General features: G+C 43.6%; 1 protein-coding gene across 6 annotated transcripts in view; it reads right to left on the bottom strand.

The window, feature by feature from the left end:
- AFF4 (ALF transcription elongation factor 4) overlaps positions 1–12,717 on the bottom strand; it is a gene marked incomplete at its 3' end in the record, with an annotated part of 51,843 nt that overhangs the window by 12,115 nt on the left and 27,011 nt on the right. For 5 of the 6 annotated variants that reach the window (XM_080627471.1, XM_080627468.1, XM_080627469.1 and 2 more), the window contains 9 exons: positions 11,184–11,220; positions 9,696–9,744; positions 8,392–8,412; positions 7,802–7,856; positions 6,828–6,865; positions 6,315–6,477; positions 4,896–5,813; positions 3,226–3,314; positions 853–1,090 (listed from right to left, as the gene is read on the bottom strand). In XM_080627471.1, coding sequence (XP_080483597.1) covers positions 853–1,090; positions 3,226–3,314; positions 4,896–5,813; positions 6,315–6,477; positions 6,828–6,865; positions 7,802–7,856; positions 8,392–8,412; positions 9,696–9,744; positions 11,184–11,220 — 1,608 coding nt within the window. The remainder of the gene's footprint in view (positions 1–852; positions 1,091–3,225; positions 3,315–4,895; positions 5,814–6,314; positions 6,478–6,827; positions 6,866–7,801; positions 7,857–8,391; positions 8,413–9,695; positions 9,745–11,183; positions 11,221–12,717) is intronic. The other variant, XM_080627472.1, reaches the window with a different exon arrangement.

Genomic DNA, 12,717 nt, shown 5'->3' with positions numbered 1-12,717 from the left:
TTGGAGGCAGCCACACCAGCACCTGCAGCACACACTGGAATCACACAGAAAGGTGAAATCCTCCCAGTTAAACACTCTGCGCAAAACTGGTTATACAACAGGAACTGCGCAGCACAGCTATTCTACAATACGCTCTCAGATGGCTTCACAGGCTAAAATCTATCCAGTTCTACACATTTACATCCTGACCAACAGGCACATTAAATTTAGTGACCTAAAAGTATAATTTTCCTATAACATTTTTAAATTCCATATTGAAATATCTCCCTAACCTAAATATCTTAAAACCATTTTCTGCACCATCTTCATTTATAACCATGTTTTCTCCTCTCCAACCACAGCCAGTGCTGCATATTCCCGACCTGGGGTTAAAATAATCTGTGGTCCCACAGTGTCATGAAATGAGAGTTACAGCTTCACACCCTAGCACTGAGAGTGGACCGAGCTCCTGCCCTCCTTAAAAATCAGGACAATCTCTGTGTCTGCTCCAGTGAAACAAGAATAACCTTGTTCTTCCATTTACCATTGTGTAAACAGCTTTCTGGTGATATTTCTTAACTAACAGATTCAACAATACAGAAGCAGCACCAGGAATCAGAAGATGATTAAACACATTTGGTAGGAATAAGCATTAGTATTCCACAATCTCTCTCAAACTTCGACTTTTATAGACTAATTTATATTTTAGACTATAGACTAATTTATAGACTAAGTACTCAAGCACTAGGACACGACACAATGCACATCCAAAACCAATTGCATTTAACTTGAACTGCAATTTGTTGTTTAGATCACACTGAGCATAACAAACTGCAATGCATAGCAAGAGGCATGCACAGGAAAGCCCTTTACCTTGGTTTCTTTAGCATTGCTAGAACCCTTGCCCTCTGTTTTCTTCTGTTTGGAAGACGAGCTGCCTTTACTGCCACCGCTGCCCTCCTTGCCAAGGTTGCTGCTGGACTTCAGGGATGAGGACTGACTGACCGTCCTCTTCCGGGAGCCATGCTCTTGCTTGGCATCTTTCTGCAGGACTGGGGCAGCAGGAGACGGCAGCAAATCCTTTTCTTTAATAGCACTTGGCTTTGAGGACCTGGACCAAAGGAACAAATTCAGCTTTGGGGTTTCTTTCCTTAAAAAAACCCCAAAATGAAACCAACCAAAACCACATCCCCCCCCAAAAAAAACCCCCACCTTTTCTTTATTATTCTGAATACATCTATTACTTAAAACTGATATATTTTTTAAACAAAGCAGATTTGTATTGTTCAACCTGGCAAAGCAGATACAGAGGGAAAGAGACTAATCATCTCAGTGAGTAGGTTCCTATGAAGCCAAAGTGAACTCGCTTTCCCCATCTCATTTGTTCTGACCTGAACACACAGCAGACAAGTTCTAACCATAAAACCACACCCCTCCAAGAGTTCTCCATAAAACATCCACCCTGAACACTTGGGATGTAAGGAATGGATGCCAGCGTTAGCGCCAGGCTGTCTGTTCCCGACTCATCATCTAACAGCTCAGACAGAAGATGGTCCAGATAAATGTTTTCTGGAACCCAGGCATCTGGAAAGCGTTCTCATTGTAGCCTTTCAGTACACTCCTACTTGGCTGCTGAGGGCTAACGCTGGCTATTCCAGGATTCCCCTAATAATTGTTTCTACCCATTACCTTTGTAAGATAATAGAGTTTCATTTTGTTCTATGTCCTTCAGATAACTGCACTGGCAGTCAAACAAGTATCGGAAATAATAGGTAAAAAAGCATAATCAAGCTAGAAATGCATCCACTTACTCTACGTCTGTTTCCTAACAAATAGTAAGACACTGTTTAATTCAGAATGGGCAAACAAGCTTTCTAGCATCTGATGTGCTGCAGCTTCTCACATTATTTGTAATTTGGCCATTACTCACTATACAGAAACATTTTCCATGACATAATTATACCAGTTTTCAGCTGCTTGATCTGAAACAGCAGCTTGAAAAGGCAGTGGAAAAAACCCTTACTTTTTCCTGTGGAGTTAACACTGACCAAGAAATACACAGCATAACAGCTAGCCCAAAAGCACGGGAATTTACAGAAATAGCAAAAAACTGAAGGAGGATTAAACAGCGTTACTGAGTTGTTAATTCTGCGTTACTTTGCTTTTGTGTAACTCACACTTGCCTTAGCTATTCTCTCAAGCAAACGTGAGGCTAAATCCACGGATCCAAATCTTAAAGCCATCAGCTTCCCATACAATGCAATGTGCTGGTTTTAGCTTGGAGAGTTACTTTTCTTCCTAGGTGCTTTGGATTTAGTGTGGGAATAACATTGATAACACACGGGTATTTCAGCTGTTGCTAAGCAGTGTTTACACCAAGTCAAGGACTTTGCAGCTTCTCACACCCCGGCAGCAAGGAGGCTGCGGGCACAAGGGGCCGGCAGGGGACCCAGCCGGGACAGGAGGCCAAAGGGACATCCCAGACCATATCACACCATGATCAGCCTAGAAACTGGGAGGAATTGTTTGGGGAGACCCCAATCACTGCTCGGGCATCAGTCAGCAGGTGGTGAGCTCCTGTCTTGTGCATCCCTTGGTTGGTTGTTTTTCCTTGAGTTTTATTTCTCTTCCCCTTTTGGTTATGTCCCTCTTCACTACAATTATTAGTATTCTATTTCAATTAATAAACTTCCCAATTCTCCTCCCCATCCCACTGGGGGACTGCAATGAGCGGGCAGCTGCCTGGTACTTCGCTGCCGGCTGGGGTTAAACCACATTTAAGCCAGTTAAGTCATTTATTTGCAGTTTACACTTGCTAAATGGAGAATTATCAGAGTGGGGTAATGCAAATGCACAGATTTTGCGAGATCAAAAAGCTGGGTTTTGCTGGAAATCTGCAGAAACAGCTGATTTCTAAAACAAAACAACCTCCAGCTGTATATTAGAGTAAAACTGGGAAGCATTGATTCCATAAGACACCAACCCTTCACGTGAGAGGTTACCTCACTCGTGTTAAGTAAAACAACCGCCTATGGTCAATGGTTTTGGTTATGGAAATTAATTTCCACCAACTTCCAGGAGAAACTGAATTCTGTCTGAAGGGTAAGAAACACTGAAATGTTACCAACTGCTTCATAATGTGGAACACTTGGAGGGAGGAGGCAAGGAGGAGAGGGGAGAAGACAGGCACCCTTCTCCTTAATCACCCTGAGCCCTCAATGGTGAAAACACAGCTGAGATACTCACTCCCTGCTGCTGGAAGTCTTGTGTCCTGATGGAGCTTTTTCTTCCAGTTTTGTTTTCTTGCTTTCACAGGCTCTGTTCTCATCCTCGTTCTGAGTAAAGCAAACAAGAAATAGATCCAGGCAAAGGTCCACTGTTACAGCTTCACTGACAGTGGCAATGTTGCATAAAGAGACTTAATTTAGCAAGTGTTTTGCAGTGTACAAGATAGGTACAGATGACAAGGATATGCCCTACAGTATCTACTCCATATCAAATATTAGACCAGACCCCAATACTGGAACATAACTGAAAACAAAGTCTGGATTCTGAATTCCCAACCTGCATAAAAGAATGAGCAGCCAAGCTGCTCATTTTAGCACAAGCATGTTATCACCATAAACTATGGGAAGTACCAACACAGTGAATAAAGGTCTCCTTGAAAACACACATCTCAGTAAGTGGCCAAGTTTTCTTAGGTTGCTCAGTTAGGAAAACTGGTTTAACTGAAATTATCCATCTCCTCTGGAGACTCAAATGACTCTCTGAATAGTATCACAGAAACATGGAATCATGGAATGTTTGGGCTTGGAACTTAAAGCTCACCCAGCTCCAACCCCTGCCACAGGCAGGGACCCCTTCCACTGGAGCAGCTTGCTCCAAGCCCCTGTGTCCAACCTGGCCTTGAACACTGCCAGGGATGGGGCAGCCACAGCTTCTCTGGGCACCCTGTGCCAGCGCCTCAGCACCCTCACAGGGAAGAACACAACCACGTAGTCCTTTGAGTCCAGATGTCAACAGTCTCACAGGCACTGACAAATCCCTGTCAAAATGAAATTTCCAGGATGAAATCCCATTTCTGACCCCCCAGGCCAGGGCTGCACAGCACTGACTGCATGGAAACCAGGAAGCTGTAAACATTTATTGGATCACTGAGTCCCTCTGACAGGTCTGCTCTTTATACAGACTGTCTCTATTCTGAGGTTTCTAAAAGCAGTTTAAGATTACACTGCCAACTTCTTCTCACCATTCCCCCCTCTCAAGAGTATCACTTCTATTCAGCTCGCCATCGATTCCTGTCCATTCACTGCCCCCAGGCATTACTGCTTTTTATTTATAGGTGAGAAGATGAAATGCTTTTTTTGCAAAATATTAACTATCATTATGGAGAGATCCCTCTGCTCCCAGTAGAGCAGCACCCCTGAGATCACAGTTCCTGCTGCGGCCATGCCCCAGGCCCATTTCTGCCCCATCCCTTGTCCTGGCACTATGCAGCTGCATGATTCACTGGCTCACGGAGCTGATCCAGCTTTCACCTTTTTCTTGGCCAGGTGAATTTTCCATTGGATCAGCTGCCTGAGGTGGCCTGCAGTGCAACAAGGGCTGTGCCAGATCAAGTGCAGGCATGAGAGGGCAGGATGCAGTGCTCACAGGTACAGAAGCTGTGCTACCTCCATGAGCTCCAGCTGCAAGTGCAACCTTCTCCCTTCCCCTTTTCACTCCAAAGGAAAATCCCAACAGTCTCTACCACCACAGGGATGATCCATGTGTTCTACACAACACAAAACCATCTCCTAAACTGCTCAGTCACCGCACTGAGGTATGAACTGCATCGCTAGGCTATGCATGTGTGACACCAGCAGTGATGCCCTAAGGGGCTGAGGCACAGGCAAGTCTCTGTACAAAATCATCACCTGCTTGTGTTTCCTTTTGCCTTTTGTAGAACTCTTGTCAGATGGCTGCTTCTGGGATTCTCTTGTGTGCTTCTCTGGCACGGGTTTCTTTTCCACTTTGGGTGCGTCAGCATCCTTGTAAGGCTTCCCTGGTATTCTTGATAAGAGGCTCAGGTCAATCTTCACAATGAGTGGGTACCTTTCATCAGGATCACTGAGTGGTGAAAGAAGCTCTTTCTCTTCCATAGGAGAGAACATTCTTTGCCGAAAAAAGCTGTCATCCTCCTCCATGGAAGATTTAACAGGAGTCCTATTGCTCTCAGAATATTTGGGTGTTTGTGAGGAAGGAGGCAGGCTCTCATTTTCATCTGAATCAGAGGATGAGGTATCTGTTTCTATGAATTCCCTGGATTTCTGGGCAGATTTGCTTGAAGCCTTGTATTTCTTTTTCTCTGTTGTAGGCCTAGGGGAAGATTTGGGCTCTTTCTTTATATTGGGTTTTCTGGAGCCTTTTGTGGCTGCCTTATGCCTGTTGGAAGGGATATTTGTTGCCATGTCTACTGGGGTTTCACTTTCTATTTTAAGACCTCCTCTAGGCTCTTCAACAGATGTCTTTTCTGCTTTCTTGGGCTGCTTTTTACCTACAGTCCTCCTCTGTGTGGAGCTGTCACTCTGGGCAGGCGATTTCTGCCTGCCACGACTGCCTTCCGAGCCCTTTTGGGTGGGTTTGGAATCTCGCCCCGGTGTAGAGGAAATGGAATCCTTGGATCCACTTTGATCAGCGTATCCGCTCCCTGTGCCCTGATCCCGTCCCTCCTTTTTATAGCCTTGGGAAGATGGAATATTGCTGTCCACGGAAGAAGCTGGTGATACTTTGTGTGAATTGACTTTGTTCAACCAGTTATCCAGTTGCCACTTGTTTGTTGGTGGTGGCTCCGGCTAAAAACCAAACAAAATCCCCAGTATTACATAAAGCATTTCACATTTCTCCCATCCTTCCCATGGCACAGCTGTTAACACGCTGCAGGCCAAGCAAGGGGTACACCAGAATAACAGAGATAAACAAGGAATGAGATAGAGGTTGATGAATAGAGGAATAAATAACAGCTCTTCTTTTCCCTTCCTCTGGAGCAGCTGCTAGCAACAGGCAGTATTTGCTGCCACAGCTTTTCACACTAAGAGCCTGCAGCTTTTTAGGGTGCTGTTGCCATATCTAACTTCTGCTCCCCAACAGGTAATTGGTGGCAAAAAGCACCTCAAATTCAAACCTCAAATGTGTGCTTGTGTAGAGAACTGTTACCATGTCCAATCACAGGTCCTTCAGCAAAAGAACAGCTCATCTTGAAAACGATCCCATGATTTTATTACTCTTTTCTGCTTCTAAAACTCAGGATTAATGCCCAGCCAATGAAGACAGCCCAAATCCATGTCAAACCCTACCTCGGGGGATGCGCTCTGGGATGGTTCATTAGCTTCACTGTCACTGGAACTGCTTTCACTTTCAGAGTCAGATCCTGAACTGCTTTCAGATCCACTATGGCTGCTCGAGTCATCCCGTGAATTATCTGCTCCTTCACTGTTATGCTGTGAAGGTTCAGAGTTACTGAAAACAAAAATGAGGGAAAATCAAGAAACACCACCCAAGGCACAAACAGAGCCGAGAATTCTTGCATTAGAAAGAATAAAATGCAGTGTTTTAATTAGCACAAACCAGAAAATTCAACATAACTGAACACAGTTCACACTGGAACAAACACCAGTCTTTGTTTCCCCCCTTCCCAAAGCGGTTAGCGGAGTTAGCAGCATCTATGCTGTTTAATCACCGGTTCAATTCTAATTGCCTTTTGCTTTAACACAAGATGAAACACAGACATGAAATTCAGAAGTCAGGAGTGCTGACAGCGCTGAACATCAGCCCCTGCTCTCCCTGCGCAATGCAGCAGGAATGCCTACCTTCCAGGTGTGCTCCTTGGCACTGTCTTATCGCAGTCCTGCAATCAAGAAAAGGAGCATGAAACTTCCAGAAGTTATTTAGGATTGTACATACACTTCAGTTGCAAAGCATCAATTGAGAGCCTTTACAGCATCTTAATTCAGTGCTTGCTGCACTGTAAATTTGTCTGCATTTACACAGAAAACCAGAGTTGTTTTCTCCAAGTTTTCACCACAAATCTATCATCTCGGAGTCCCACACATTCTGACTGCAGTTCTAAGAGCTCCTATTTCCACCACTCACTACGTTTTCATCTTTTTGAATGAGATGGTTCAATATATTATAACATATCCCCAAATGCCAGAGTAGCAGGAATTAACCAACTGAATGTACTATCTCAGGGCCTTCCACCTGAAGAAAATCAAGTACTAGAGCTGGGGACAGGCAGCAAAAGAGCAGGAGAGGAGCATGGCTCACTGCAGGGTAGCACAGACCCTCCAGGGACTTTTCATTTAGCTAAATGCCATTTCTGGCAGAAGCTGCACCAATACTGACAAAAAGGAGAAAAGAGACTTTTCCACAAAATGAAGGTGCTGCGATATACTCCTGGTTACAGGTACAGCATCCCTTATTATCCCAAGCACAGTCCCAAGCTACTAATGTGCACAGAAATTTATATCATTTAGTTGGAGTGGCAGAGCATGAAAGGTTCTACCTTTAAATGGTGGGCCACCCCATATGTTTAAAGCACACTACTGACATTTTATGTTCAGAGAAAGCCCATTTGAAATCAGTAAAACAAGGTTTTCTAAATCCAAGCATACTGTTTCCACAAAAGAGGTAATTTTCCCCCAGTTTACATTCAGGAGGTTTGTCTAAAAACATTCCATTTGGTTTTTGGTTTTTAATCACAAACCTCCTCTTAAGCTGCCCAGTTCACTGGTGGAATATTGAACACTGCTCTATTTCTGAAGCTCTGACTGAAGGAACATACCTGCTCTCCATCGCTGTCTTCGCTACTGCTAAGTTTTAAGTCATCTTTCAACATGCTAAGTAAAAGGGAGAAAGTGAGACAAGTTTTTCCGTGTACTTTAATTACTTTCAAAGCATTCTTCTACATTTCAACATGCTATTGTTTATACTACAGAGCAGGCTGCGTGGGTGAAATCCACAAGGCACCATTCTAGCATTTAACGTTCAAGAATGGTGAGTTTAGTCATTCTTTGGAGAAGAATCAGGATTCTGGTACTGAGACTCCTTAGTCCATTCTGTTCAATTCAGAAAGGCAATTGGACACAGTTTACTGATGCAGGAGGAGTTAACTTACAGACAATGGCCAGGAATACTGTTTTAAATAGAATGAAGGAAGCTAACACTAGGGGCTGTTTCCTGTCTCATGGCAGCACTGCAACTGTTGTAAGCCGTAATTACTATTATTCAAAGCCATCATTATTGATGGTAGTCATACATGCACACACTGTTTCACAACACAAAATAGGTGAACACATTGAAAACACCAAGCAAGACTACAGGGCTTTTGTGCATATTGAAAACCCCTTTGATTAGAGAAATGAAGCATCTTACTCTGTCTGGTTCGATTCACATCTGGAAAAAGAAAAGGAGAAAGGATTAGAAGTGTAACACATCCGAGTTTCACAGCCCAGCTGCTCTACTGGTGACCTGAAAAGGAACACCAGCCTCTAGCATCTAGCTCTGGAATGTTTCATTGCTCTCCCTCTACAAAAGATGCATTTCTCCCCTTTTTAAAGTTCTTTTGACCAGATCACAACCACTGAGGGGGGTTTATTGATTTAAAACTGGACTGTCACAGGAAACATCATCTCAGCTTTCTTCCTGTGCATCCCAGTCCAACACTAATTCTTGTTCTTAGATGTTCTCACAGCCCTCAGCTTTAGGAATAGCACAGTTCCTCTTGGCCTATACTGCTGTGACAGAAGCAAAGCCAAATGGTGAACTTGCATTTCCACCACTCACCGAGCTGGCTGCAGGTGAGCATCTTAAACAAACTGACTGTGTGTCTACAATAACTGAGGGGGCTTCTTTTTGTTCTATTCCCTCCTCACAGGCTTTTTAATCTTGCTAACACTGTAACATGTGCACAGACAAGCAGAACCAGACTTCATCTGTGGCTGCATCACAACAAATGTTAACTCAGTTTTCAGAATCGACACACACTTTCCTTAAACATACAACCAGCTGGTACACATTGATTTTCTTTGCCATATTTGTTTGGAAACAATCTTTTAACAGCTTGTATTGATTTCCAGGTGTGAGAAAGGTGCACTACAGCCATCTAGAATATTCCACCTGCCTTTTTAATTCCAGCTCATGATTGACAAAGTAAAACATTGGGTCTGTGTGTAACTAATGGAAATGTCCGTCAGTTCAGACACTGAGCAGAACAAACTCATCTAGATCCCAAACACACATCACTGTCTCCTCCAGCACAAACCAGTTCCCACCCTGTCTATATGTGCTGTCACCACAAGCTGCTTCCAGCTGACAGCTCTGCAATGTGCATGTTTGGGAAGTCCTGTCCCATCCTGCCCATTCCTATATGCTGACACCATTGTGGTTCCCAAGCTGACTCCAAGGTCCACACTCTCACACATTTATCCTGACAACTGACACGAAGCCAGGCGAATGGAAAGGCAGCACTGGGTGTGTGTTACTCACTCCAGTGAGCAATACTTGGTCTAATGTCCCAGAAAATGGCTGCTTAACCATGATCCCCTTTTTGTGCCAGTCAAGCAGAAGTATGTGAGTCTGTGCAAGAGCTGACACGTCCTAGTGAAAGAAACCGCTATTGTCCAAGTCTCTTAAGATCCAACTATTGTTTGTGAAAGGTTTTCGCAGCAGCCACTTACGCTTTGGACTGATGACCATTGGAGGTTTTTGATGAAGGATTGTAACGTTCTAGAAGAAGAAAAAGAAGAAAGGCAAAGTGAAAACTCAGCCAGCAAAACAAGGCACTCCAAAGCTGCCAAGAGGATACAGACAGAGAGAAACCAGGAAGAGCTGAGTAGACGGGAGAAAGTAGTAACTGACACAAGGTACAATCTCCAACAGACCAAAAGAAATGGAGAAGTGAGTGGATACAGAGACAAAATACTAAATACAGCAAATGTGAATCAAGAAACTCCAGAAAATGATTTAAATCATTGCTGTCTGAGCCAATACACAATTTGTCATTGATGGTGTGAAAGCTGTTTTGTTTCTATCAGGATTAATTTGTTGTCTTCGACATGCAGGATACAGGATATAAATCAGCCTGTCCCTACGCAGCTTGTCAGTAAATGACCAATCTTCACATCCAGAAATCAAAGTCAGAAGTCAATTCTTAAAGCAGGAATACATCCGGATGTGATCTGCTTTTAGGTTTGGGGCTTTTTTCCTTCCCTTTTCTTTCGTTCTGGCAAATAGCTAAGGGTAGAACAGAAACTAGAATGAGGGCTGTCAAAAGCTTCCCAAAGAATTCAAACAGGAGTTGAAAACTGGTGCTCGGTTTTGATTAACTTTGCCTCTTCACTCACAGCCCTCAAGACCAGTTGCTCCTCTAACACAGTCTATGGTTTAGCATCCTGGATTTGAGTTATTTCCTTAATTTCCCATGGTAATAGGTGCTCAGATTAAGCTGCATGGGAATATCTAAGATTAAACCATTCCTCTTTCACTATTTAATCTGTTTAATCACTTCAAGAGGAAAAGGAAAGACTTTTTGAAGGGAACAGTGCAAATCTAACTCAATTTTACCTGGTAGTTACCTGTGCTGTTATTAACTCCAGCAATATTCAAACCAACGATAAAGAGAACTTAAAGCTGCTTTTGTCTGAAATCTGAAAATGCATTTTGGGGCACGAAATTCAATGTTATTACTGAGCCTACCACTGTACGAGCTCCTCTCCAGTCCTCGCTTTTGCTTTTAAAACAACAGAGTGAAAACAAACAGTGAGGTTGCAACGTAAGCATGAGCCCTATCTCAGTTTCCAGCATATCTCCAAGCAGGGAGCTGGTTTTTTTACAGGGTGTTTTGGTTTAGGACTCCGCTATTTTCAGTCCCATGAAGCACAGAGGGAGGTATTTTCTCCAGAATTAGAACAAATGACAAATTAAACCCACTGTTTTTTCCCTAGAAGACAATAACAACCTTGCAACTCAGTTACAGCTTTCTAGATCACAACAGAACCAAGCAATTGTTTAAGAAGTTAAAACCTGAGAAAGTAAAGAAACTCTTAACAGAGACTCCATCCCAACACCAGTCTGGAAAGTCTCATTCTCTAAAGAGCAGGAGGTGCTGAGAAAAGTGAATCACAACCCAAACACTGAACATATTACAGGAAGTTTCATATACTTACTCTGCTCCCCCGTGCCAAAACTGGGCTGCTGAGACTCCTAAGGGAATAAAAGATCACAAGTGGGTTTTCACTAGGAATTTTAACACATCAAAAGCCATGCTGGAAGCAAGCTGCTCTTTCAACTGAAACGAGGGCACCCAACCCCTACAGAAAACACCCAAGGATACAGGAGGGATTTGCTATCTGGGCCCCAGCACCTCTCACCAGCCCTCAAGACCCAGCCAGCACAGGGAAGGAGCACTTCCAACTCCTCATCCTCAGCACAGCTTTCGCACTTGCTTAGCTTTAAGAAGGGCCACATGCAGTTATATTAGATGATAGCCAAAACACCAAAACCCCTATGTAACATCCATAAACCCCGTCTTCATGTATGTTTGCACAGAGAGGAGCTGTTCAGTAGCTTTTTCTTTATCTTCCTTATACTCAGACAAGCTTTGCTGCTAGTTTTATGTATTTTCACTCGATCTCCAAGCCAGTCCCTGGCGAATGCAGCCCAGCAGAGCTGGCTGCCATGTCATTCCTCCCTGCAAAGGCCACATCTTCATGTGACTGGACAAGTCACTTGTACAGAAGCCAGTAAACAAGGACATGCAGCTTCCCTTGGTATATAATGAATCTGTTACCTGTAAATCAAGCCATGGAAGATAAAGCCTTGCAAACGTTAGCACTTATACAATTGCTTTCTGAAACCCTACAAGACTGTTTCAACAAACAAATACGCAAAGGCTACCAAGTTACTGAAAACCTACTTCTAGGCTCGAATGCCCTTTTAAAATAGGACCTTCCTGACCTCCTTTTAAAATGAGGACAAATGCTGGCCCCATAAATCTAACTCAAAAATCTTTGGCTCAATTCATGATGTTATACACACACTTCTTGCTTAAATGCTCTGGCAGTGGCAAATCAGAACTGCAATTCAACAATGAATTCCAGGATTTGTGGTAAAGCTGTGACCCAGTTTTCCCAACCAGCTGAGGCAGGGACATGCAGCAGTTACGGGCACAGTTTACAAAATCTGGCTTTTTAAGCACACAAAAGCTTTCTCCGCACAGGAGAGCTCACTTGGGTATTTCTTATTTCCTTTGGCTTTTTATTTCAAGCGTGAAAGCAGCTGCAATAATGCACTCAAGTAGTTTGTTGATAGGGAACTTGATCGGGAACTTTCCTTGTAATAAAGGACTGCAAACGCCTCTAATCTTTACTAACTGAAAGGAAGGGGCAATGAAAGTAAAATGAACCTGCAAAGTGAAGCTGCTTGGAGAGAAGCCTTGTGACTTCAGTGGAAAGCAACAGCTACGCATCCTTCAGAATAAAACCTGATGGTCACCTGTTACATAGACACAAAGAGTGCAAGCACGATTCCCTGACTGCCTTTTTCCACTGTCACCTTAGAGAAGTTGACAAGCTCCAAGTCAAAAAAGAGGTTAAGACCACACGGTGTCAAACCCCACATCTACAGAGCAACTGCACTGGGTGAGCAGAGGAGGAGGAACGGGCCCTGCTCCTACCAGTACGTGTATCACAAACCCTGCAG

This window comes from Psittacula echo (genome assembly GCF_963264785.1).
Source record: "Psittacula echo genome assembly, chromosome: 11".
NCBI lineage: Eukaryota > Metazoa > Chordata > Aves > Psittaciformes > Psittacidae > Psittacula > Psittacula echo.
Note: the sequence above shows the minus strand (reverse complement) of the source record. Positions and strands in the feature narration are given on the sequence as shown.